Source organism: Mus pahari, chromosome X, assembly GCF_900095145.1.
Source record: "Mus pahari chromosome X, PAHARI_EIJ_v1.1, whole genome shotgun sequence".
Lineage (NCBI taxonomy): Eukaryota > Metazoa > Chordata > Mammalia > Rodentia > Muridae > Mus > Mus pahari.
The window spans coordinates 69,491,334-69,519,288 of record NC_034613.1 but is presented as its reverse complement, the minus strand read 5'-3'; the positions used below and the strand labels follow the sequence as shown (position 1 = coordinate 69,519,288).

Here is a 27,955-nt window from a genome sequence, read left to right as displayed (position 1 = left end):
AGCCTCATCGTCAAATCAACCAGAGAAAACGTTCAAAACCGTTTCTTCTCTTACAAATCCTGTGTATTTTCCATGAAAAGCTGCTCAGTTCAGAGGATCCAAAACTATCAAGGACCATGATCCGCTCTCATCCTTTTCTCAATGTAGATGGAATGACCTGCCTCAAGGTTGAAAACCTGGCACACCACACTTCATCTTATACTCTGAAGCATGTCTTTAAGGATTATGGACCTCTTGGTGATGTATACATCCCCCGAAATCACTTAACTGAAGAGCACTATGGCTTTGCCTTCATCCATTTCTACAACAAATGTGATGCCAAGGATGCTGTACATTCCCTAAATGGATTTTTACTGGATGGTTGTAAACTGAAGATACAGATGGTGTCCAATGATGATCCACATTATGTTCAACCTGATTGTGACCAGGGAAGGAAATACCATTACAAGGAAGAAAACCATGACCTTCAGAGCAAATGTGAAAGACAGCATTTTTCCATCACCAGAATCCAAGCCAGATCTCACAGCAGATCTCCAGACCACAAAGAACCCAAATCTCAATTTTGTAATCGCTCGCATAGAAGATTGTCATCAACCAGATCCAAGACCCAGTCTTCAGTGTCTACTCAACAGCTGCCAAATAGGGCCTGTCCAAAGTCCAGAGACCTTCCAGGAGAAAAGATGAAACTCAAACCTAAATCTTCAGATAAGAGTGCCTCCAAGTATCCTTCAGGAGGAGGTAGGCATATATAGGTTAAATATTCCTGAATAAGTATTCCTGACAAGTTGTCTACGTCGGGAATTTTATCTACTTCTTTCTGATTTTCCATTTGTTGGAGAACAGATTTTTAAAATATATCCTTAATATTTACTGGATCTTCTTTGTGTCTGTTTCATATCCCCCATTTTGTCACTATTTCTGTTAATTTGGATATTGTCTCTCTACCTTTTAGTTCATTTGGGTAGGAGTTTATCAATCTTATTGGTTTTCTCAAGGAACCAACTCTTCATTTCATTTTTGTTTTCTTTTTGGTTTTGTTTTGTTTTTTTTCCGAGACAGGGTTTCTCCGTGTAGTCCTGGCTGTCCTGGAACTCACTCTGTAGATGAGGCTGGCCTCAAATTCAGAAATCTGCCTGCCTCTGCCTCCCAAGTACTGTGATTAAAGGCATGGGCCACCACGCCCAACTCATTTCATTGATTCTTTGTGTACCGTTTTCTTTGTTTCTGTTTTATTAATATCAGACCTAAGTTTGATTATTTATTCTCTATTCCTTTGAGATTTTACTTCTCACTTTTCATCTAGAGCACTAATGTCTGCCCTTAAGTTGTTAATATGAAACCTCTCCACTTTTTTCTATGTAGGTATTTGGTGCTATGCACTTTCCTCTAGAACACCCTTTCTTTTGTCCTATAGGTTTAGATATATTGTGTTTTCAATTATATTCAATGTTGTTAATTTCCTTCTTAATTTATATCTTGACCCGCTTTCATTCAGGAGTAAGTTGCTCAATTTTAATGAGTTGGTAAACATTTTGTTGTTTCTGTTCTTGATATTCAGCTTTAATCTGTGGTGGTTGTGTAGGATACAAGGTGCTATTTAAATTGTCTTATAATCATTGAGGCATGCTTTGTGTTCAAGCTCTTGATCAACTTTGGAACAAGTTCCACCAACTACTGACAAGCTGGGTTGAAACGTTATATAAATGTATACTAAGTTCAATTGATTTGTGATGTTATTTAGCTACAGCATTTCTATATTTAGATTTTGTCTGAATAGCCTGTCTATTGATGAGAGTGGGGTATTAAAGTTACCCACTATCACTGTGAGGATTACAATATACAGTTTTATCTGTACTAGTATATTCTTTATGAAGTTGGGTGCCCTTGGGTTTGGTATCTAAATGCTCAGAATTGCAATATCCTCTTGGTAGATTTTTTTTTTTTTCTTTGTTGAGTATATAGTGTCGTCTATCTCTTCTGATTAGGTTTTGTTGAAGTATTTTGCATCAGATGTTAAAATGGCTCCACTTGCTTGCTTCTTGGACCCATTTGCTTAGATTGTATTTATCCATCCTTCTATCCTAAGGTGATGTCTATTTTTGATGTGAAGGTGCTTTCCTTGCACACAGCAGAAAGTTGGTTCCTGTTTTTATAATCCAATATGTTAGATTGTATCTTTTTACTGATGAATTATTGATATTGACAGTTATCAGTGAGAAGTCCTTATTGACTCCTGGTATTTTGTTGCTATTGTTTTGCTCCCACCCCCATCTTTTTATTTGCTGGCTGGAGATTATTCATTAATTGAGCTTTATTGAGTGTGAACAACCACTTTTGTTTGAAGTTTTTCCTCTAGTGCCTTTTGTCAAGCAGAATTTGTAAGATAGATACTGTATAAATTTGGTTTTGTCATGAAATTCTTTTCTTCATATATTGAGATTGATAGTTTTACTGCATATATTAGTCTAGTCTGGCATCTTTTGTTTCTTTGCATTTGAAGAACAGGTACATGCCCTTCAGGGTCTAAGAGTCTCCATTAAAAAGTTAGGTGTTCTCATACAGGCAAAAGGGAGGGGGGAGGGCAGATGTGGGATGGAGACATTGGTTGGGGGGAGGGTAACCAGGAACTGGGCTAGCATTTGAGATGTAAACAAATGTAATGATTAATATTTTTTTTTTAAAAGTCAGGTGTTAATATAATGGGTCTACCTTCATATAATACTTTCTCATTTTATTTTTTCAGCTTTTAATATTTTTTCTTTGTTTTCTATGGCTATTACTTTAAGTAGCATGTTCTAAGGGTACTTTCTTTTCTGATTCAGTCTATTTGATGTGTTAAATGCTTCTTGTGCCTTGATACTCAACTTTTTTTGGAAGTTAGTGAAATTTTCTTCTATAATTTTTAGAATATTTTATGTGCCTTTGATATATTTTATATTCTTTATTACTATTGTCATTGGTTTGACCATTTCATGGTATCCCAGGTTCCCTGGATGTTTTTTGCTTTGACATTTTTAGACTTAACACTTTCTTTAACAGATACATATATTTCTTATGCCTTGCAATCAATAATTGAAAATCTCTTTTTCAAGACTCTGTTGCTGCAGCTTATTTCTGAGGGGTTTGTTCAATTTTCTATGTTTTCCATTTCCAGTTTAATTGGAGTTTGTGTTTCCCTAGTGATTTAATTTCTTTGTAAATTTTAGTGTCGTGTCAGGAATTTCTTCCATTATTTCATTCCACTGTATTTTCACAGAATTCATTAGGCTGCCTAATTGATGGTCCTTCTGCAGGTAGATAGATGTCCAAAAAGAATAGATGTTATCTAGGAGAAAAAGCTAACAATGACTTCAGGAAAGAATTAAGGGGATCATGATGACACTATAATAGTGAGTACCCATATGGAGTCAGAGCTGTGGTAGAAAGAGAAGATACTGTATGAAGGTTGCAGTAAGTCAAAGAAACATCTGGAGAGATAGAAATTAACGGGCTATGAAAACCTTTGGTCTGAAACAGGAGTGAGACTCTTGAGTAATTGAAGTTGAAATGGGAGGAAGGACACCTGTAAACAGGTTGTTACCATTCAGAGGGTGAGAATGAAGAGTTCATTTCAAAGGGAAAAAAAATAATTTGTGGACCTGAGGCCCTGGCAAGTGTGTTCACTAGTAGTTTAGAAAATGTTTCTACGTAGAGGTGCTCAAAGAAAAGGATGAGGGTAGACTAGAAAGGTGGATGAATAGGATCACAAAATATTGGAATGCTGGACTGTAAGCAGAGTTGCCAAGGAGGGGAGGTGGCAGCACAGACTCTTCCAAATGGACTACTGTAAGACTAGCGATGTAGCTGGTAGAATTGTGGTGAGAGAGAGAGAGAGACAGACAGACAGACAGACAGACAGACAGACAGAGAGAAGCTTTCCTTTTTTGAATTTTTTATTAGATATTTTCTTTTTTTACATTTCAAATATTATACCCTTTCCTGGTTTCCCCTCCAGAAAACCCCTATTCCATCCCCCTCCCCCTGCTTCTATGACAATGTTCACCATCCACTCACCCACTCCCAATTCCATGCCTGGCATTTCCCTACATTGGAGCATAGAGCCTTTATAGGACCAAGGACCTCTCCTCCCATTGATGCCCAACAAGGCTATCCTCTGCTACATATGCAGCTGGAGCCCTGGGTCCCTCCATGTGTACTCTTTGGTTGGTGGTTTATTCCATGGGAGCTCTGGGGGATCTGGTTGGTTTATATTGTTGTCCCATACCTTCTTGACTCTTAAGTTCTGAGACAGAGAGTTAGATTTAATATTTAATTTGACTTGTTTATGTCATGCTTAAGCCAGTGGTAATTACTAGCAATGAAAATGACTATTTAGATATATAACGTGGCATATTTAGATATGGCTTATTCTAAATCCCTCTCTTTTCTTAGGACAATTGATTCAGTTGTACTAAACCAAATAGACCAAGATTTAGGAGGTGAACTATTTCTCTTTGGTAAAGAAGAATACTGACATAAATAGGTTAAGTAGATATTAAGCAGGCAAAAATTAGTAATTTTTAACAAAAAGTAATAAAACACATATCTATGTCTATTATTTTGATCAAACAATGCCAAAATCCAAATTATAGACTGCACTGATTATTTCTTAATGAATCAATTTCACATTCTTATCATAAGCCCTTAGTTTAGTCCAGTTTTCAAGGTGAGTGAAATCCTTTCAAGATTGTGGCTTGTCTCTGACATGTTTATTACCCCAACACATGCAAATGCATAATTACAAAATATTTTATTTAAAAACTCACATTTACATTTCAGGATTCAGATTTAACTGTAATAACTTTGTGGAAGACATTCCAACTTCTATTACATAGTCTATATCACTCATTTGCCTATATATATGCAAAAGTGAAAACAGAATACATTTTGGTATTATGTGTTATTTCCCTCATATGAAATTTAAATTAGGAATACAGATTACTGCAGCATTTCACAAAACATCTAGTACCAAAGACAGTACTCAGTTGGTTTATGCAAGATATATTTATTAAATAAAAACCAAACTGTTTTCATGTTAAAGAATCTTACTTGAAGAATTTTAAAACAAGTAAGTGGAATTGGTAATACTAATAAATCTTAAAAGTAAAATGGTATTGTATATAAGGATTATTTTTTCCAAAGACAACTTGGTTGCACTAAAACTACAATACCAGATCAGTAAAGTAATAATTAAAATATAATTACAACCTTTCCTCACTTTCATTTTCTCCCTCCAGCCTTTCCCATACCCTCCTACCATTACATCTTTTCAAATTCATGACATCTTTTTCTTTTACTATTAATACATTTACTTATAAAAAGATAAGCATATTCATATGATACACTAAGTAATTTTATTGTTGCTTATATGCATAAGATTCCAGGGTTGACCACTTGGTATTGATCTCTGCCCTGAGAACATAGAGTTTCATCTCTCAGAATTCATTACTTGCCTGTTATTTATGTAGGGGTGAGTGCCCTTGAAATTTCACTCTTCTATATCAGCATATCTATCAATGTTATTATTGTTTAGGTTTTGTTTTGTTTTGTTTTGTTTTTGTTTATTTTGACAGGATATTTTATGCTTCCCTAAGTATATCTAGGGAGAAATTGCCAGTCCAGGCTCGACTCTACATCTGTTTTAAAAGTGCCTATATCATCTTAGTGTTCTGTTTCACTATTTATTATATCTATGAGAAAATAAATTAAATCTGAAATGATGCTTTCAAGCAGAATCTAAGGACTAGGGGACCTGACACAGAATTTATTTATTTATTTATTTTTGTTTATTTGTTATTCATATATATACTGCATTGTACTAAGAAATAAAAACTTTTCTTGCATTTCATGCTTGAACACACAAAAACTCCACCACTGTGCTACACAATTTCCCCATCTCCAAAAAGAAAATTTAAAACAGTTTAAAATCTTGATCACAAAGTTGAATGGATTTGATAGCATAAGATGAAGACATTCATATTTTATTTTATTTTATTTAAAAAATGAGAGGACATAAATGAAGAGATTTAGTCATAACCCTGGAAAAATATCAAATATTATGCTATATGTCAGATACAGATATGATCAGAAGCATTTACAAGGGGAAAAGTCAATTATTATGCATCTGAAAATGGATATTGCTTCATATAATTAGTATTACCTTGGGATGGCATTTTGAAGCATATGGCCTATTTATTATACAACTAGTACTAATGCCTATAACTTAGCTTAAAATAACTGGAACACATTAGGAAATAAAGGGTCTATAAAAACAAGCACGGGTGCTTGAAAGCCAGTGATAGGCAGTGGTTAGTATACCACAGTAACATGGCAATACTTTCTGATTTGGGGTGAAATAAAACTTAATAAGCATTTGGTACCCACTTTGAAAAATGCAAAAGATAATGAGAACCTTCTCTTTGTTGGCACTGTTACTGATTGTGTATGTAGAAAAGTTTTGTCTTAGCTGAGAGTCATAGAGCTGAGAGAGTCTTGGATAAGGAGGAACCACTTCTGGGGCAAAATTAACAGTATTGAATTCTGCTACTAATAGTTATTTTAAGAGTCAAGAAGATTATAACACGCCTCTTGTTTTTTAACACTGGGGTAAGAGTCATTGTTCAAATTGTTCAACAAGACAGAAAGGCTGATTTTCTAATAGTGAAAGGAATGAAAGTGTAGCACTCGAGAGATAAAAAATATAGATTGGCTCAGGATGAAGTTTTCTATCAATTTCTGAACAACCTGAAGGAAAATCACAAGTTTATTAGGAAAAGCACTGTACCAGGCATCTTAAGCTAAAGTGTAGATTCTTCTTGAAATTTTTTCAAGTGTTATAAACTTTTTATTGTAATGGCCTTTTAGCTTCTTGCTCAATTTTATTTCTAATATTCAATTAGTTTTAGAGGAGATTTAAGTGGAACTGTTCACCCTGATTGTCTAGTAGCATCCTCATTGTCAATATATAGAAAGTTTCTTTTTCTGAAAATATTTACCAAATCTCAGAGTTTTATAATAAAATTCTGGATTTTTAAACTATAGCATCATATATTCTGTAACAGTAATTCTAAGATCTTATGAAACTATGGTGTGGATACCAATGTCTTCTTCCTGATTTTAGAGTAAATATTTTCTGATTTCCCTGGACTTATTATGTAGTACTTACTTTAAGTATGTCATGTGTAATATTCATTTTTATGTATTTTTTTTAAAAAAATATTAGATATTTTCTTTATTTGCATTTCAAATATTATCCCCTTTCATAGTTTCCCATTCGAAATTCCCCTATCCACTCCTAACTCTCCCTGAACTCAACCCACTCACTCCCATTCCTGGTCCTGCCATTCCCCTATATTGGTGCATAGAACCTTCAAAGGACCTAGGTCCTCTCCTCCTACTGATGACTTACTAGGCCATCTTCTGCTACATATACAGCTAGAGCCACAATTTCCACTATGTGTTTTCTTTGATTAGAGGTATAGTTCCAAGGACCTCTGGGGGTACTGGCTAGTTCATATTGATGTTCTTCCTATGGGGCTTCAGATCCCTTCAACTCCCCGAGTACTTTCTCTAGCTCACCAATTGGGGACCTTGTGCTCTGTCTAATGGATGTCTGTGAGCATCCACTTCTGTATTTGCCAGGCACTGGCAGAGCCCCTCAGGAGACAGCTATATCAGTCTCCTGTCAGCAGGCTCTTGTTGGCATCTGCCAGAGTGTCTCAGTTTAGTAGTTGTTTATGAAATGGATGCCCGAGTTGGGCAGTCTCTGGTGGTTGTTCCTTCAGTCTCTGCTCTGAACTTTGTCTCTGTAATTCCTTCCAAGGTTATTTTGTTCCCCATTCAAAAAAGGATTCTGAGCTTTTGGCCTAATATCCACTTATCAGTGAATGAATATCATGTGTGTACTTTTGTGATTGGGTTAACTCACTTAAGACAATATCATCCAGATTCATCCATTTGTCTAAGAATTTCATAAATTCATTGTTTTTAATAGGTGCACAGCACTCCATTGTGTAAATGTACCACATTTTCTGTATCCATTCCAATGTTGAGGGACATCTGGGTTCTTTCTAGCTTCTGGCTAATAAAAATAAGGCTGCTATGAACATAGTAGAGCATGTGACCTTATTACAAGTTGGAAACTCTTCTGGGAATATGCCCATGAGTGGTATTGCTGGATCTTCTGGTAGAAAAATGTCCAATTTTCTGAGGAACCACCAAACTGATTTTCAGAGTGTTTGTATCAGCTTGCAGTCCACCAACAATGGAAGAGTGTTNCNCTTTCTNCACATCCTCGCCAGCATCTGCTATCACCTGAATTTTTGATCTTAGCCATTCTGACTGGTGTGAGGTGGAATCTCAGGGTTGTTTTGATTTACATTTCCCTGATGATTAAGGATGTTGAACATTTTTTCAGGTGCTTCTCAGCCATTCGGTATTCCTCAGTTGAGAATTCTTTGTTTAGCTCTGTACCCCATTTTTAATGGGGTTATTTGAATTTCTGGAGTCCAGCTTCTTGAGCTCTTTGTATATATTGGTTATAAGTCCTCTATCAGATTTAGGATTGGTAAAAATTCTTTCCCAATCTGTTGCTGGCCTTTTTGTCTTATTGAGAGTGTCCTTTACCTTACAGAAGTTTGCAATTTTATGAGGTCCCATTTGTAGATTCTTGATTTTACAGCACAAGCCATTAGTGTTCTGTTCAGTTTTTTTTTTTTTTCCATCTGTGCCCATATGTTCAAGGCTCTTCCCCACTTTCTCCTTTATAAGTCTCTGGTTTTACTTGGAGTTCCTTGATCCACTTATACTTGAGCTTTGTACAAGGAGATAAGAATGGATCAATTCACATACTTCTACATGCTAACTGCCAGCTTATCCAGCGCCATTTGTTTAAAATGTTGTATTTTATCCACTGGATGTTTTTTAGCTCCTTTGTCAAAGATCAAGTGACCTTAGGTGTGTGGGTTCACTTCTGGGTCTTCAATTCTATTCCATTGATTTACCTGTGTGTCATTCTACCAGTACCATGCAGTTTTTTGTTTTTATTTATTTTTTATCATAATTGCTCTGGAGTCAGCTTTAATTCAGGGATGGTGATTAAACCAGAAGTTATTTTATTGTAGAGAATGATTTTTGGTACCCCAGGTTTTTTTGTTGTTCCAGATTAATTTGAAAATTGCCTTTCCTGACTCTGAGAAAAATTAAGTTGGAATTTTGATGGGAATTGCATTGAATCTGTAGATTGCTTTCAGAAAGATAGCCATTTTGACTCTATTGATCCTGCCAATCCATGAACATGGGAGATCTATACATCTTCTGAGATCTTCTTCAATTTATTTTTTCAGAGACTTGAAGTTCAGAACATGAAGATCTTTCACTTCCTTAGATAGTCACACAAAGGTGTTTTATATTATTTGTGTCTATTGTGAAGGGTGTTATTTCCCTAATTTCTTTCTCAGACTGTTTATCCTTTTTTTTTTTTTTTCAGAGAAAGGCCACTTATTTGTTTGAGTTAATTTTATATCCAACTACTTCACTGAATTTGTATATCAGATTTACCTATTCTCTGCTGGAATTTTTGGGGACACTTAAGTATACTATCATATCATCTCCACATAGTGATAATTTGACTTCTTCCTTTCCAATTTATATCCCTTTGATCTCCTTTTGTTGTCTAATTGCTCTGGCTAGGACTTCAAGTACTATACTGAATAGGTAGGGAGATAGTGGGCAACCTTGTCTAGTCTCTGATTTTAGTGAAGTTGCTTCAAGTTTCTCTCCATTTATTTTGATGTTGACTACTGGTTTGCTGAGTATTGCTTTTATTATGTTTAGGTATGGACCTTGAAATCCCGATCTCCTAAGACTTTTATCATGAACAGGTGTTAGATTTTGTCAAATGCTTTCTATTCATCTACTGAGATGATCATGTTAGTTTTTTCTTTGAGTTTGTTTATATAGTGGATTATGTTGATGGATTTCCGTATATTGAACCATCCCTGCATCCCTGGGATGAAGCCTATTGGTCATGATGGATGATCATTCTGATGTATTCTTGGATTGGGTTTGTGAGAATTTTATTGAGTATTTTTGCATCGATATTCATAAGGAAAATTGTTCTGAAGTTCTCTTTCTTTGTTGGGTCTTTGTGTCATTTTGGTATCAGGATAACTGTGGCTTCATAGAATGAACTGGGTAGAGTACCTTCAGTTTCTATTTTGATGAGTATTTGAATTAGGTCTTCTTTGAAAATCTGATAGAACTCTGCAGTAAACCCATCTGGTCCTGGGATTTTTTTTTTTTTTGGTTGGGAGATTATTAATAACTGCTTCTACTTGTTTAGAGTATATGGGACTATATAGATGGTTAATCTGATGCCCATTTAATTTTGCTACCTGGTATCTATCTAGAAAATTGTCCATTTCATCCAGGGTTTCCAGTTTTGTTGAGTATAGCCTTTTGTAGTAGGATCTAATGATATTTTTGATTTCTTCATGTTCTGTTGTTATATCTCCATTTTCATTTCTGATTTTGTTAATTAGTATACTGTAACTGTGCCTTCTAGTTAGTCTAGCTAAGGGTTTATCCATCTTGTTGATTTTCTCAAAGAACCAGTTTCTGGTTTGGTTGACTCTTTGTATAATTCTTTTTGGTTCCACTTGGTTAACTTCAGCCCTGTGTTTGATTGCAGTCTTTTCCTCTTGGGTGAATTTGCTTCCTTTTGTTCTAGAGCTTTTATGTTTATTGTCATGTTGCTAGTGTATTCTCTCTCGAGTTTCATTTTAGAGGCACTCACAGCTATGAGTTTTGCTCTTAGGACTTCTTTCTTTGTGTCTCATAAGTTTGGGTATGTTGTGGATTCATTTTCATTAAACTATAAAACCTCTTTAATTTCCTTCTTTATTTCATCCTTGATCAAGTTATCGTTGAGTAGAGTGTTGTTCAGCTTCTATGTTTATGTGGGCTTTCTATTATGTTGTTATTGAAGACCAGCCATAGTCTGTGGTGATCTGATAGAATGCATGGGATTATTTCAATATTTTTTTAATCTGTTGAAGCCTGTTTTGTGACCAATTATATGGTCAGTTTGGAAAAGGTATCATGAACTGCCGAGAAGGAGGTATATCCTTTTGTTTTAGGATAAAATATTCTGTAGATATCTGTTCAATCCATTTGTTTCATAACTTCTGTTACTTTCACTGTTTCTCTCTTTAGTTTATGCTTCCAGGATCTATCAATTGATGAGAGTGTGGTGTTTAAGTCCCCCACAATTACTGTGTGCACTGTAATGTGTGCATTTAGCTTTACTAAGCTTCTTTGATGAGTGTGGATTCCCTTTCATTTGGTGCATAGATATTCCGAATTGAGAGTTCATTTTGGTAGATTTTTCCTTTGATGCATATGAAGTGTACTTCCTTGTCCTTTTTTGAAATCTTTATGTTGAAAGCAAACTTTATTTGATATTAGAAAGGCTACTCCTGTTTGTTTCTTGGGACCACTTGCTTGGAAATTTGTTTTCCAGCCTTTCACTCTGAGATAGTGTCTGTCATTGTCACTGAGTTGGGTTTTCTGTATGCAGCAAAATGTTGGGTCCTGTTTATGTGGCCAGTCTATTAGCCTTTGACTTTTTGGGGGGAATTAACCCATTGATATTAAGAGATTTTTAAGGAAAATTAATCTTTGCTTCCTGTTATTTTTGTTGTTAGAGTTGATATTCTGTTCATGTGACTGTCTTCTTTTAGGTTTGTTGAAAGATTACTTTCTTATTTTTTCTAGGGCCTAGCCTCTCTCCTTGTGTTGGACTTTTCCCTTCATAGGGTGATATTACTTACTGGCTTGGTTCCCCTGACTTATTCAGCTTGCTTTCTTATAAAACCCAAGACTACCAGCCCAGAGATGGTGCCATGCAAAAGAGGCCCTCCCTCCTTGATCACTAATTGAGAAAATGCTTTACAGCTGGATCTCATGGAGGTATTTCCTCACCCAAAACTCCTTTTCCTTTGATAACTCCATCTTGTGTCAAGTTGACACAAATCCAGGCAGTACAATTGATACCTTGTCAACTTGACACACAAACATATCACTATGAAGCCTCAACCCTTACTTTCTTATTCATCCCCAAGATATAAATAACTTTAAAAGTCCCACAGTCTTGTATATTAAAAGTTCAATCCCTTTAAAATATTCAATGTCTTTTAAAAATGCAATGTCTTTAAAAAACTTCAAAGTCTCTTAACTGTGGGCACCACTAAAATATCTTCTTACTTCAAGAGGGAAAAATATCAGGGCACAGTCACAATCAAATACAAAATCAAACTCCAATCTTCCAACGTCTGGGATCCAATCACGATATTCTAGGCTCCTCCCAGAGCTTGGGTCAGTTCTTCAGCTCTGCCCTTTGTAACACACACCTTGTATTATAGGCTCCACCTGTCTGTACTCTACTGTTGCTACTGTTCTTGGTGGTCATCTCATGGTACTGGCATCTCCGAAACACTGCTATCTTCTGCTGTAACTAGGCTTGACCAATAGCCACTCATGGGCTTTTTTTCATGGTGACAATCCTCAACTCCTTTGCCTGACCCCTCTGTCCTGGGCCATGAATTGCACCTGAATCTGCACCTTCACCAATGGCCTTTCACAGTCTCTCACAATGCAAGGCCTCAGCTGCTCTTCATGACCCTGTCATGCCTTCTAAACCAGTACTACATGGGTGACTCTTACACATTATCAAGTCCAGTTGCTCCAAGGAAGTGCAACCTTGGCTATCTCTGGAACACAGCTTCTTTGTGCTCTAAAAAACAAAACAAAAAACAAACAAACAAACAAACAAACAAACAAAAAAACTTCCCAGAAGTTTTCACCTCAATGATGCTGTTCTCTTCTTAATCACAGCTAATTTCTTAGCTCCAGCTAACCACCAACCATAGTCCCAGTAATGCAAAGTTTTCCCTTTAGTAGTTCTGGTATTTTGTTAATCACAGATGATTCTTTAGGTCCAGCTAACCAAAACCTCAAAATCTTCACAATCGAAATAGCAACTGCCCTGATGAGCATCTTTAATCTTCCCTCTGAAATTTCACAATCCAGGCCCCATTTTATGCACTGTTCTCCACATTATCTTCCAAGTTCCTACACAACTTCCCACAGAGCTCTTTACACCAAATGGGTAATCTAGCCCAGAGTTACAAAGTCCTTCCACAGTTCCCCCCAAAACATGGTCAGGTTGTCACAAGAATACACCACTTCTGGTGCCAATTAGTCTTAGTCAGGGTTTCTATTCCTGGACAAAATATCATGACCAAGAACCAAGTTGGGGAGGAAAGGGTTTATTCAGGTTACACTTCCACTTTGATGTTCAACACCAAAGGAAGTCAGGACTAGAACTAAAGCAAGTCAGGAAGCAGGAGCTGATTCAGAGGACATAGAGGGATGTTAATTACTGGCTTGCTTCCTCTGGCTTACTCAGCTTGCTTTCATATAGATCCCAAGACTACCAGCCCAGAGATGGTACCACCCAAAAGTGGCCCTCCCCCTTTATCACTAATTGAGAAAATGCTCCACAGCTGGATCTCATAGAGACATTTCTGAAACCAAAGCTCCTTTTTCTGTGATAACCGCAACTGTATTAAGTTTATACAAAAACAGCCTGTACAGCTACCAAATATTATTTGACATACAAGATGGCTTCTTAAAAATAAAGCCATCTGCACCAAAATGCCATTAGTTATTATGTCTAGAAACCATGCTTTAACCACCATTTTTTTCTCTTCCAGTGAGAAATAAGAAATCTTACAATGAAACAAATGGTAAGCAAAACACTTCAGTCTGGGGCTATGCTCTTTCATGCATACAAGGAAGAGTCTACTAGTTTTCATGCCCAAGGGGAAACCACAATTCCACAAAAGGTTGTAAAAATTCCAAAATGTAGTCTTTTTAAAAAAATCTTTTAAAATTATTTTATTAGATATTTTCTTCATTTACATTTCAAATGCGATCCCGGATGTCCCCTATACGCTCCCCACACACTGCTCCCCTAACCACCCACTCCCACTTTTTGGCCTGGCATTCTCCTCTATGAGGCATATAAAGTTTTTAAGACCAAGGGGGCCTCTCTTCCCAATGATGGCTGAATACGCTGTCTTCTGATACATGTGGAGCTAGACACACAAGCTCTGGGGGTACTGGTTAGTTCATATTGTTTTTCCACCTACAGGGTTGCAGCCACCTTCAGCTCCTTGGGTACTTTTTCTAGCTCCTCCATTGGGGGTCCTGTGTTCCATCCAATAGATGACTGTGTGTATCCACTTCTGGGTTTTTCAGGCACTGGCATAGCCTCACAAGAGGCCATTATATCAGGGTCCATTCAGCAGAAACTTTCTGGCATGTGGAATAGTGTCTGGATTTGGTGGCTGATGATGGGATGCTTCCCCAGGTGGGGTAGTCTCTGGATAGTCCATCTTTCCACTTAGCTCCAAACTTTGTCTCTGTAACTCCTTTTATGGGTATTTTGTTCCCTATTCTAAGGAGGAATGAAGTATCCACCCATTGGTCTTCCTTATTTTTGGTTTTCTTGTGTTTTGCAAAATGAATCTGGGGTATTCTAAGTTTCTGGGCTAATATCCACTTATCAGTGAGTGCATATCTAGTGACTTCTTTTGTGATTGGGTTACCTCAATAAGGATGATATCCTCCAGATATATCCATTTGACCAAGAATTTCATAAATTCATTGTTTTTAATAGCTGAGTAGTACTTCATTGTGTAAATGTACCACATTTTCTGTATCCATTCCTCTAATGAGGGACATCTGGGTTCTTTCCAGCTTCTGGTTATTATAAATAAGGCTGCTATGAACATAGTGGAGCAGGTGTCTTTATTACCAGTTGGTACATCATCTGCGTATATGCCCAGAAGAGGTATTGCTGGATCCTCCAGTAGTACTATATCCAATTTTCTGAGGAACCACCACAGTGATTTCCAAAGTGGTTTTATAAGCTTGCAATCCCACTAGCAATGGAGGAGTGTTCCTCTTTCTCCACATCTTCACCAGCATCTGCTGTCCCCCGAATGATCTTAGCCATTCTGACTGGAGTGAGAAGGAATCTCAAGGTTGTTTTGATTTTCATTGTCCTGATGATTAAGAATGTTGAACATTTTTTCAGGTGTTTCTCAGCCATTCGGTATTTCTCAATTGAGAATTTTTGCTTAGCTCTGTACCCCATTTTTAATGGGGTTATTTGAATTTCTGGAGTCCAGCTTCTTGAGCTCTTTGTATATACTGGATATTATTCCTCTATCAGATTTAGGATAGGTAAAAATGCTTTCCCAATCTGTTGGTGGCCTTTTTGTTTTGTTGACAGTGTCTTTTGCCTTACAGAAGCTGTGCAATTTTATGAGGTCCCATTTGTCAATTCTTGATTTTACAGCTCAAGCCATTGCTGTTCTGTGAAGAATTTTTTTCCTTGTGCCCATATCTTCAAGGCTTTTCCCCACTTTTTCCTCTATCAATTTCAGTGTCTCTGGTTCTACGTGGAGGTCTTTGATCCACTTAGACTTGATTTTTGTAAAAGGAGATAAGAATGGGTCAATTCTCATTCTTCTACATGATATCCACCAGTTGTGCCAGCACCATTTGTTGAAATTGCTGCCATTTTTCCACTGGATGGTTTCAGTTCCCTTGTCAAAGATCAAGTGACCATAGGTGTGTGGATTCATTTCTGGGTTTTCAATTTTATTCCATTGATCTACATGTCTATTACTGTACCAGTACCATGCAGTTTTTAATCACAATTGCTCTGTGATTCCACCAGAGGTTTTTTACTGTTGAGAATGGTTTTTGCTGTCCTAGGTTTTTTATTATTCCAGATGAATATGCAAATTGCCCTTTTGAACTCAGTGAAGAATTGGGTTGGAATTTTGATGGGGATTGCATTGAATCTGTAGATTGCTTTTGGCAGGATGGCCATTTTGACTATGTTAATCTTGCCAATCCATGAGCATGGGAGATCTTTCCATCTTCTGAGATCTTATTCAATTTCTTTCTTCTGAGACTTGTAGTTCTTCTCATACAGATATTTCACTTCCTTAGAGTCACACTGAGGTATTTTATATTATTTGTGACTATTGTGAAGGGTGTTGTTTTCCTAATTTCTTTCTCAGCCCATTTATCCTTCGGGTAGAGGAAGGCTACTGATTTATTTGAGTTAATTTTATATCCAGCTACTGCGTTGATGCTGTTTTCAGTTTTAGGAGTTCTCTGGTGGGATAGTCTTGACTTTGCTCAAGAATGGTATAAAGAGATTGCTAGTGGAGAGATGTAAACCTACAGTTGGTACTACTTAGACATGAGTGAAATGGTTCCATCTGCCAGAAAGTGCCACTTCCTTTGGTATATACATGTGCTTACATGTCAAAGCATAAAACTAACTTCTAGGCTACTCTGCTTTCTGGCACTTTATAGCTATTATGAATATCACAGCCTCCACATTATTTTTCTGTTCCTTCTCAACTCCTTCACTAGTCCCCTACTATGTTACTTCCCAAGCTATGTCAGCTAAGTAAACCTTTTTGCTCTTCAACAGAACTTCTTATAACTGTCAGGACTCTTTATTTTATTTTATTTTATTTATTTATTTATTTATTTATTTATTTATTTATTTATTTATTTTGCTATTTTCTCTTCTTTGGAGAGATTCCCTGGTGAATTCCAGTTAATTCTTCTAGATTCCTCTGCCTGTTTTCTCTTTCATACCAACCTTCTCCCCAACTATGGAGTTGTCATTCCAGTGGTTGCTTAATTGTGTACTTGCTTTTACTAGTCTACTCTAATAGTTTGGTTATTTAGCAATTATTTTTTAAATTTTATTAAATATTTTCTTAGTTTACATTTCAAAGTTTAACCTCTTTCCTTCTTTTCCTTCTGAAAACGCCCCTATCCTATCACCCCTCGCCCTGCTCACTAACCCACCCACTCCCACTTCCCTGTCCTGGCATTTCCCTACACTGGGGCAATGAGCCATCACAAGACCAAGGGTCTCTCCTCTCACTGATGCCCCAAAGGCCATCCTCTGCTACATATATGCCTGAAGTCTTGAGTCCTTCCTTGTGTACTCTTTGGTTGGTGGCTTAGTCCCTAGGAGCTCTGGTATTACTGGTTGGTTCAGGTCGTTGTTGCTCCTATGGGGCTGCAAACCTCTTCAGCTCCTTGGGTCCTTTCTCTATTATAGTACAACTGATCCACTTGCTCATTTGATATGATCTATAATTTCAGGCCAATTCAAATTCCTAGTAAACATGTGAGTTATATATTTTTTTAAATTTCCAGTGTCTAAAATAGACATATTTAAGCAATCTCATGCATTACCAAAATTACATGTATTATTAGATGTACCATAGAAATAAAAGTATATGGAACTAATATAAAAGTATAACTAATGAAAATCAGATAACATTGAAATCTGAACTAAAACAATAATGTTGAATATTAACTGCAACATATTTGTTTGGTCATATTAGTATCTTTACCATTAACTAACTGAAATTAGTTTTTGATAATTCCTACACAGTTATATATATAAGGGGGATATTTTAAAAATATGTTTTCTGATTTTCTTTAAGAAATTCCCAAATTTATGCAGGAAAATATTAAGCTTGCCAATTTGAATTTATACTATCCTTCTCTTTATTGAATACAGTTTACATTGGCAAATTTGATTCTGAAAATATTACATTTTCATGAAATATCTAATTCTTTAGTCTCTTCTCCGTGTTTTTTTAATATTGAAAATAGATTCTTCTCTCATACAATATACCTCTATCATAGTTTTCCCTTTTTATATTCCACTAGCTCCACTCACACTTCCCTTCTCTTCCAGTTCAATTTCCTCCTCTGTTTTCCTTTAGAAAAGAGCCAGCCTCCAAAAGACAACAGCCAAATAGGGTAAAAAATGATACAATAGGAAAAGGCAGAAGGAGGGCTGAAGGGATGGCTTAGCGATTAAGAGCACTGCTCTTCCTGAGGTCCTGAGTTCAATTTCCATCAACCACATGGTGACTCACAACCATCTGTAAAGGAAAACTATGCCCTCTTCTGGTGTGTCTGAAGATGGCAACAGTGTATTCACATATACAAAATAAATAAATATATGCTTAAAACCAAAAGAAAAGAAAAGGTGAAATAATTCCTATCCAGGCTAGACAAGGAAACTCAATAGAGGGTTAGGGTTTCAGGAACAGGAAAAAGAGCCAGACACACACTTACTCCCACTGTTAGAAGCCCTACAAAACAGGAAGCTAACAGCCATAAAATACAAGCAGAAAACCTAGTTCATGTAGTGTATAAAAACCTTGTTCATGTAGTATATAAAATAAGTTTTTGAGTAAGATTTTATGATGAGTTTGATATTTATAATTCTTTTATATGTCTTCCCTTTTTAAATAACAGATAAAGGAAACCCTATACACGATATGCTTAGTTGAGATGCTGCTAGTTTCCATCCAATAGTATAGAACAATGAAGTCATACCAGAAGAAAAAAAAAAACAATGCCCATCTCGGACAGAAACATTTCTGAGAAATTCACAGTCATAATATCAGGAACATAGACAGTGTTGATAATTATGAAAACCCAAATCTAAAAAATGATCATTTATACTTTTCAGGACTTCTGGTGGGAAAAAAGGTGGAGAACAACCAGAGGCAAGTGGAAAATATACAATCCAATTCTATGTTTGAAAAGCTATGTAGGTCAAAAGTAAATGCAACTCACACATTGATAGCACATCCATCTACCAGAAGCCAGACAAGAAAAAGATTCAGAAGTCCACAAAATTCGAGAGAAAGTCCAAGGTTGGAAAGTAAGTTGTATCAAGTGATAATATGATTGCTTCATGGTACAGAAAGTTTTTATTTTATTATGGGGGGTGCGGATGGTGGTGGACAGCCAGAGGCATTTCAAGGAATACAAAACCAATAGAGAAATGCAAAGTAGAAAAAACATAGAAAGCATTCTGGACATGCCCATTGATATCTGTGAAAGATGGAAGAATAGCAGCAGATAGACAATAGAGAAAACGTGAGTGCGTCTGCCCGCAGCCACACTCAAACTGGGTACTACTGAAAGGCAGGCTGGGGCTGAAAGAGATTAGACTGCGAACAACAAGGAGGCTAAGAGAACATAGCTGATCAAAGCCCATGGGTTTACGGAGACTGAGGTTATATAGAGGAAGGAGGCTCATCCCCCACCAGTTCTTTCTTGATGCCCTTCGCCAGCTGAAGGTGATCTGCAGGATGCTGTCTCCAGAAGGTCTCAAGGGTCTCAGCAGGTAGTGATAATGTTTTGGAGGAAAGCAGTGGCAGGTGTAGACAGTAGAACCTGCTTTGTAAATCGGAAGGTTCCACCCCACGTGGTTCTGTGGTTAGTGGCAACAAGGTCTGAATCAGCCTGCTTCAAGGCTGGGGGAGGCAACAAAAACAGTGAGAATAGCAGAATAAGGTGCACAGAATAGTGGGAATAGATAGATGATAAGTATGATCAGTATCTTGGGGGAGAAAAGGGCCCAAAGAACTGTGTGGGGGATTTGAAATGTATTTGTCCATAGACAATGAAGGATCCTAGAGGCCAACATGGACCTTAATATGATGAGACTCAACATTAGTATATGCTAATTGGAGAGTAATATGTCCCTTTTGCAGAGGTAAGGGAAATTGCTCCTTTTGGTAGCCAGAGAGTTAGCTTTACAAGTTCATAAAGGATGCTGACTTTTATCTAACTGCTAGAAATCCTCCTATAGACTAGATTGAGCTGATTTCATGATATTTGGACTGCCTTTTAGAGATCAGATAATTCGTGTTTCCTTTGGACCAGACGCAAGTCACCACTAAATTCCATGCATAAAATTTTCTGGATTTTTTTCAAATTTTTTATTAAAAAATTACTATTCGGTAGAGTGTTTTCCATGGAACAGTGAATTTGTGACATGGAATTTTTATCATTTTTGACAGGTATTTTCTTTTTTAAAAGATTATTTATTAGGTATTTTCTTTATTTACATTTCAAATATTATCCCCTTTCCTGATTTCCCCTCAGAAACCCCCTATACCCTCCCCCTACCCCTGCTCACCCACCCACCCACTCCCTTATTCTTCTCCTGGCATTTCCTTACAATGGGGCATAGAACCTTCATAAGACCAAGGGATTCTCCTCTCATTGATAACCAACAAGGACATCCTCTGCTACATATGTGGCTGAAGCCTTGAGTCTCACCATGTTTACTCTTTGGTTGGTGGTTTAGTCCTTGGAAGCTCTGGCAGAACTGGATAGTTCATATTGTTGTTCCTCCTATGGGGCTACAAACCCCTTCAGCTAATTGGGTCTTTTCTTTAGCTCCTTCATTGGGAGCCCTGTGCTCAGTCCAATGGATGGCTGTGAGCATCCACTTCTGGATTTGTCAAGCACTTGCAGAGCCTCTCAGGCTCCTGTCAGCAAGTTCTTGCTGTCATCCACAAAAGTATCTGGGTTTGGTGGTTGTATAAGCGATGGATCCCCAGGTGGGGCAGTCTGGATGGTCATTCCTTCAGGCCCTGCTCCACACTTTGTCTCTGTAACTCCTTCCATGGGAATTTTGTTCCCCCTTCTAAGAATGATCAAAATAACCACACTGTTCTTTCTTCATCTTGAGTTTCATGTGGTTTGTGAATTGTATCTTTGGTATTCCAAGCTTCTGGGCTAATATCCACTTATCAGTAAGTGCATATCATGTGCGTTCTTTTGTTAGTGGGTAACCTTACTCAGGATGATATCCTCCAGATCCATCCATTTGCCTAAGACTTTCATAAATTCATTTTTTAATCGCTGAGTAGCACTTCATTGTGTAAATGTACTACATTTTCTGTATCCATTCCTCTTTTGATGGACATCTGGGTTCTTTCCAGCTTCTGGCTATTATAAATAAAGCTGCCATGAGCATAGTGGAGCATGTGTCCTTATTATATGTTGGAGCATTTTCTGGGTATATGCCCAGGAGTGGTACTGCTGGGTCTTTAAGTAGTATTATTGATAGCTATTTTCAAAGGAATTCATAACATATTCATTTATTTTGATAATCCTCCATACTGTTTGTTTAATTAAAGTCATCATATATATATATGTATATATATACATATATATACATATATATATACATATATGTGTGTATATGTGTTAGATATTCATAGTTCTATTTGAAGAGTAAGATGCATAACATCTTGAACAGTTCAAGAAAGGCTGCATTATGATAACGAAGTATCTCTTACCTGAAGAAAATTATGTTTCCCTATGAAGGGATTTTTTAATCTTGAGAATTAATTGTGAACTGTTTACACTAAGTTTAGACACCACTCTATTACTTATCCACTATAGAGTAAGAATGTTTCTGGTATCTTATAATATAAAAAATACTTTCCCAAGGAAATCATCATCATATAAATTCAGTATTGCTGATACTGAAAAACAAAACAAAACATGTACTAAGCATAGAATTTATATTGTTTTCTCATTGTGAAATATGGATTATTACTCTTATTCCACAGGAGATTAAAACAGTTTTCTTCTTAAAATATTATCCAACAGATTATTTAACAAAACTCTACATTTAACAAAATCCAACAGATTATTTAACACAACTCTAGATTCTGCAGCATATCCTACTCTGTTTTATTTAGTCCAACATACTGATTTAATTTGATGGGAAATTTATGTCAAATCAAAATCGTCAAATCATTAAGAAACATATGAAAAATACCACAAATATGTCTTGTTTGAACATGTCCTCATCCCTGGTAGTCTTTTGCTCAAATATTAAAAAGATGTATTATAGATGTAATGTATCGCTTGTCTTTCCTAAGGCTTAATGTGTCACTGAATGTGAAAAATTATAATTGGAGTATGCCTTAGTTAGGTTATGGCCTCAATAAAACACCATGATTAAAAGAGAAGGATTTGTTTTATTTATAATATAAAATTTTGTAATATACAGTCTTTCACGAAGGGAATTCATGGTCAGAATTCAAGATATGGAGAAATAATAAAGAGACAGTAGAAAATACTACTGACTGTTACTCTTTTGATTTACTCAGCCTGCTGTCTTATACCACTCATGGTCTCCTTATCAAGGGGTACAACCAACCACATTGTGTTGTATTCTCTCTAATAACTAATTAAGCAGAGTCACATCAGACTTACCTATAGGCAAATATAATGAAGGCATTTTCTTAATTGAAATTCCCTCTTCCCAGATGACAAGTTGACAGAAAAAAAAAAAAACAGAAAATCAGTAACAAAACCCACTACCAAAATATCATCTGAGAAAAATACCTAAATCTATGTTAAATATAAGCAACATCATTTTGTATATTAAAATACACCAAATTTTCTATCATTCCAGATATTGCAGAAATCAAAGAAACTTTGTTTGTATCTTTATTTACACTGATTTTGAATTTTGAAAATCAAGTTACATCCAAATTTTTCTTTATGTTTACCACTGACATCCTGATTGTTGTAAGCCATTCAGTTCTTTCTTCCTTACAATGCAATCAGAAGAGCATACTGGATTCTGCAGTGCATTATATAAGTTAATTAACTTTATGTGTTATTTCACTATGGCAATTGTACATTAATAATGTGTATCAAAAATATGTATCAGCAAAAAAGACATAGGCAAATGATTTCAAAACTACATAGACATTTCTTCATTTTTCAGTCTCTACAGTAGGCATATTTTGTGAAGATAACAAATATCAAATTCATGTTAGACAGTATCCTATAAATAATTCCATGGTATAATAAAAATTACATAATAATGTAAGTTGAACTACAAAACTAGTACTCTATCTTACCTATAATATACATTACTTGCTCATATGAGTATCTTGACCCCAAGATAAAAGAAAGTGGACTTGGTCATATCTTCCACAATAAAATATCCCTAAAACCCTTATATTCCCCTTTGTACTATCCATCTTACAAGCAGTGACATAATTAAAGGTGTTTTTAAGTCTTTAGTTACCGGAAAAGGCAGCTTTCCCTGACATGAGTTAGGCCCTAGAATCTGAACAATTGCTACCTTATCACTCTTTTGAGGAGTTAGTCTCACTGTATTCTAGCTCAGTCTATATTTCCACTTAATGGAACACTGCACTAATGTCATTCATCATTTTCCTTCTAAGTACAATTAGTCTACATACCAGGATCCAGAGAAGAGTACCATGTCACTTGCCTTGGTTCCCATGGTGAATTATGCAGAAAGAAGACATTTTCCTTTGTTGGGTTCACCTAATCATTTCATCAACAGGAGTCTGTTCCTTTGTTTTTCCTCTTTTTAAACTTTTATTTTAGTTCTAGAATTTTATACATGAGTACATTGTATTTACATCATTTCCACCTCTCACTCTTTACTGAAACTCCTCTCATTTATCCCTGAATTCTTCTCAAATTAATGACCATTTCTTTAAATAATGTAATATGTTGATATAATAACCTGTTGAGCAAATTTCTTGCTGCTTATGAGTATATATGCACACACACACACACACACACACACATATATATATATATATATATATATATATATATATATACAAATATGTGTATATATATATATATATATATATATATATATATATATATACCCAAATAATGGTTGGCTGGGTACTTTGGATTGCAGAATGGATGAAATATGGTGAGAGTCTCATCTCTAGCAAAAATTCACTATACATACTCTCAGAACCCACTAACTGCCTGTTGCTCTTGATCTATGAGTGGATCATTAATAGATGTACCCTAAATTTATTGACACATGTACTGGAGAGGTAATTATGCAGTCTTGTTTAAGCAGGTATATTGAAAATATCTTCTTGCAGTTATTCCCATAAAATACAAAAAGCAAAGATTTGTTTTGTACTTTTAAGGTATGTAGATGCTACAATTTGTATCTCATTGTGTTTCAAATCTGTACAGTGATATGTATAGGGTTTTCTTTTTACACATCTGTTTTATATTCTGTTAGTTTTTTGTTTTTTCATACTGCTATCACAAGGGGCTCTTCGCTCTTCTCTTCCTCTCCCCTGCAAATTTTCTGGTATCGAGTGTAGCGTTTAAATTTTTGGAGGCTTATTCTTCATCTTCAGCTCCACCTCCAAACACGTAAGTTTGATTCAGTTCATAGTTGAAGTAGTCCCTATAGACAATGAACCTTTCAGGATAAACATGTAACCATTTTGTTGTTGCTGAAAACCATGTTTTACTACCGTAACTGACCTTATCAGATAGCTGTTCTCCTACTATCCCTGTTAGACCCTGGAAACTATAACAAACCTTGATATAGTATGATCTTCCATCCTCTTTGCCACTTGCTATTACAGTTTTGTAGTAAAATTTCAAAACACAGTTACATGATTTCTCTCCATTTTGGAGTTCCTTTCCAATCTTGTGCTGTTTGATGGTAACTGGTGTAGGCAATCTTTGTAGCATGTCCTTAGGGTTATTTTTAAGAGTCTGCCCAATCTGTTTTTTATATTATTAAAATATGGCAGATAATGAACTAAGGAAACACCAACCTTGGACAGCAACCGATCACAGAAATTCAATCATCCCAATGTCAGTAGAGTGGTAAGTGTTAATTAACATGTATGGTACAATCTTGACTGCATGAAACACTTATTTATAAAATTTCTTTCAGGAATATATGCAGAAAATAAAAAAAGGCCAATGGAACATCCACAATCTGAGTCAATAATTAAAAAAACATATTTATCAAAAGAAATTGAACCTGAAATATTGACAGAATATGATAGATCTCAGAGAAGAACAAGAAGGAGGAGCCAAAGACTTCCAAGATCCAACAATTCGAAAAGATGTCAGTAACATTTGAATTTTCCAAATTCAGTATTATGGAAATTTCTATATATTACTTAACTCTTTTGAACATAATACAGTGAAAGAACCTGTGAAATTTTAGCAAGACAATAATTTATTGGCATATGAGAAGATTTAATTTTCAAATTGTAGGTGGTTTTTAGACTTTTCCAACAAGGAATGTTCTCAAAAGACTATAAATGAAGGAAGATATATAGGACCTATCCTCTATTATTTTAGTTTTTCTGGACTGTAAATTGTAAACCATGTATTATTATAATTAGTTATAGTAATAATAGTACCAAACTATTGTAAACAAGTGAAAGAACATTTCAGTGTAATTTTGATACACCATTACTTCCTGATGACAAAAGACATTCATGATTTTTTCCATGTATTTGTTTCTTACTTGTAATTCTTCCTTTGAGAATTCATAAAAGAACATGTATAACAACAAATGAAATTTTGCATAATTCTATTCTCCTCCTCAGGGCCATCCATTAATGTCTACAAATCAATTTTGACTATGATTATTGATAGTATCCATGGATATGTTTAATTTTTCCAGTGTAAAAAGATTAAGAATGCTTCTAGTCATTTTACCACACAGTCCCATCCCAATCAACCATATGGCTCCCAATATTGTTGGTACTTCACTTAAAAATCCTACTTGAAACCAGGAAGGTTTGTTTCTCCTTCATGAAGCAATAGCAAATATTGCTATATAATTAATGTTCACTATTATGTTTTATTTACTTTTTAATTTCCAATAAAGAGATGTAATTCATGAGCCAGAAATAAATTTGCATAGCAATAAATATTTAAAAACAAAAATTGAACTTTGAAACAAGTGTTTTATCTAGTGCAAAATTTGTTTTGAAGGTTATGAAGGTAACTCAGCAGCTAAGATCACTTTGTGTTGTTCCAGAGGACCTGTGTTCAATTTCCTTCCCCAGTGTGGATATCTCATAAATGTTTAGGACTCTAGATCTGGGAGATCTTATTCTTCATGGTTTTAATAGGCATCTGAATATATTTAATACACACACACACACACACACACACACACACACACACAGATGCATACACATGTACATAGCATAAATAAAAATTTTAAAAATCTTTGTTTTAGAATTTAAGTGGTATTTTGTTTGTTTAAATTAGTATGTTGATTATATTCCTCTCCATGGTGATTAATACAATTCTGAGAATGAATGAAATGTCCTGATTCCCTTTAAATTTTCATAAACTTATCTAAAATAAGCTATTTCAATGGTGGTTTTAAAACCCTCTTTCCTTGTAAATTTAGATTTGTATGCTTTGCAATTTTATTGATTTGTATTGGCTCTATACGAAATATGAATGAAATTCAGATTAAAATATCTAAATCATTAGGTGTTTGTTTTCATTCTCTTTTGAAGCATTGCCAAAAGTGTATACATTCTAACTTCTAACAATTTCTTTCTGATTAACTTACATTTTATATTTACAGGTGGAGCAAATACTGCTGATGTTCTGCATGGTGTTGATTCTGAAAGCAGGGAACTTAACTCCCTTCAACAATCTGAAAAGAGAACAAAAATGGGGATAGACGAGTGTGGGTTTCAGACAGCAAAATGTCAGAGTAACCCAAACAATAATGACATCACTGGAGGGATGAGAGTTACCTTTAATAAAGGGAACACAATTCAACAAAATGACCTTTCCGCACTCAGCTGTCATGACAGTAACAGGAGAATCCAGAAACAATTAGACTATCAAGAACTTGAGTCAATACATGTAACTCCATTTACACAAGAAGGAAATATAACTGAAGTTTTAATGGAAGACACATGTAATAAAGATATAAGTACTAGAAGAAACAGTGCAGACGTTCTGATACTTAAAGAAACAATTGAAAGTAGGCTACATCAAGATACCAAGGATATGGCACTTGTGGAACTCCATTATTGTTTATCACCTGAAACTTTTGATTATCTTAGGAAGGATGAAGCTTACATCTTTTCTAATAGTCACACATTTTTACCATTGAGAGATGATTTAGCCATATCTGAGTTACAAAAACTGTATTTTTTCCCATCATTTCCAACAAGAGAACACATATTGACAGGGAGCACTGCTCATAGAAGTCAGTCTATATCTGTAACACAAACTAACTTTACCAGTGAGGAAATTGATCAAAAAGAACACACAAAGATCTCTTCATGTTCTAACCAGACAGGTATAAAAATTTCTGAAATAATTTCTGATGATGAAACTTCAAATACTAATGTAGATTTTACAATACCTACAGCTCCTTGTGGAAAATCAAGGAACATCATGCTAGGAGTTTTTGAGGTAGGTGATAATTTCACTGAGTTTGACTTACAGTCTTGTGACTCATTGTCAAGTCAAAACAATAGAACAGTTCATTCTGGCCACAGTAGAATTTCTAGATCTGTTTCCAGCTCAAATTCAAATTCTACCACTAATACTAGTACAAGGCACTCACTTCTTTCTTTATTAAATTACAGTCAACAGTTTTTACCTGTTCCTGGTACTAGTGACAATATTATTGGCAATGACATAAATTTACCACATACCTCACAAATTAATCAAGAGTGTGATGAATTAATATCATTTCATTGGCCACCTTTTGAGGCCACGCAGCAAATGCATGTTACAAGCCCAGAAACATCTAATGATAGTGACTCTTGGCCAGTTTTGCCTGATTTTTCAAACTTCAATGATATTCATAATAACCACCCTAAGGGACTTACCAAAGAACAGATTAATAGTTTACCAGTATATATTTTTTGTGAAAATGATAAAATAAGCTACTGCAGTATTTGTCTTACACCATACATACAAAAGAGTAAGATCCGTGTACTACCTTGCTTTCATGAATATCATGATGAATGTATTGATCGCTGGCTGTCTGACAATTCTACCTGTCCTATTTGTCGCCAATATATAATAAATCCTGATGACACAGAAATTCTATTTTGATTCCTGAAACTCAGATAAATAAATTGTTATAATA

General features: G+C 35.6%; 1 protein-coding gene across 1 annotated transcript; it reads left to right on the top strand.

Annotated features, from left to right (window-relative positions):
- Nucleotides 1-27,955, top strand: LOC110314182 (E3 ubiquitin-protein ligase RLIM-like). Its single transcript, XM_021188641.1, has 4 exons — nt 1-738; nt 18,701-18,895; nt 24,758-24,934; nt 26,426-27,955. Exons 1-4 carry the CDS (start codon nt 117-119, stop codon nt 27,919-27,921), a joined length of 2,490 nt encoding a protein of 829 aa, XP_021044300.1. The 5' UTR covers nt 1-116; the 3' UTR covers nt 27,922-27,955.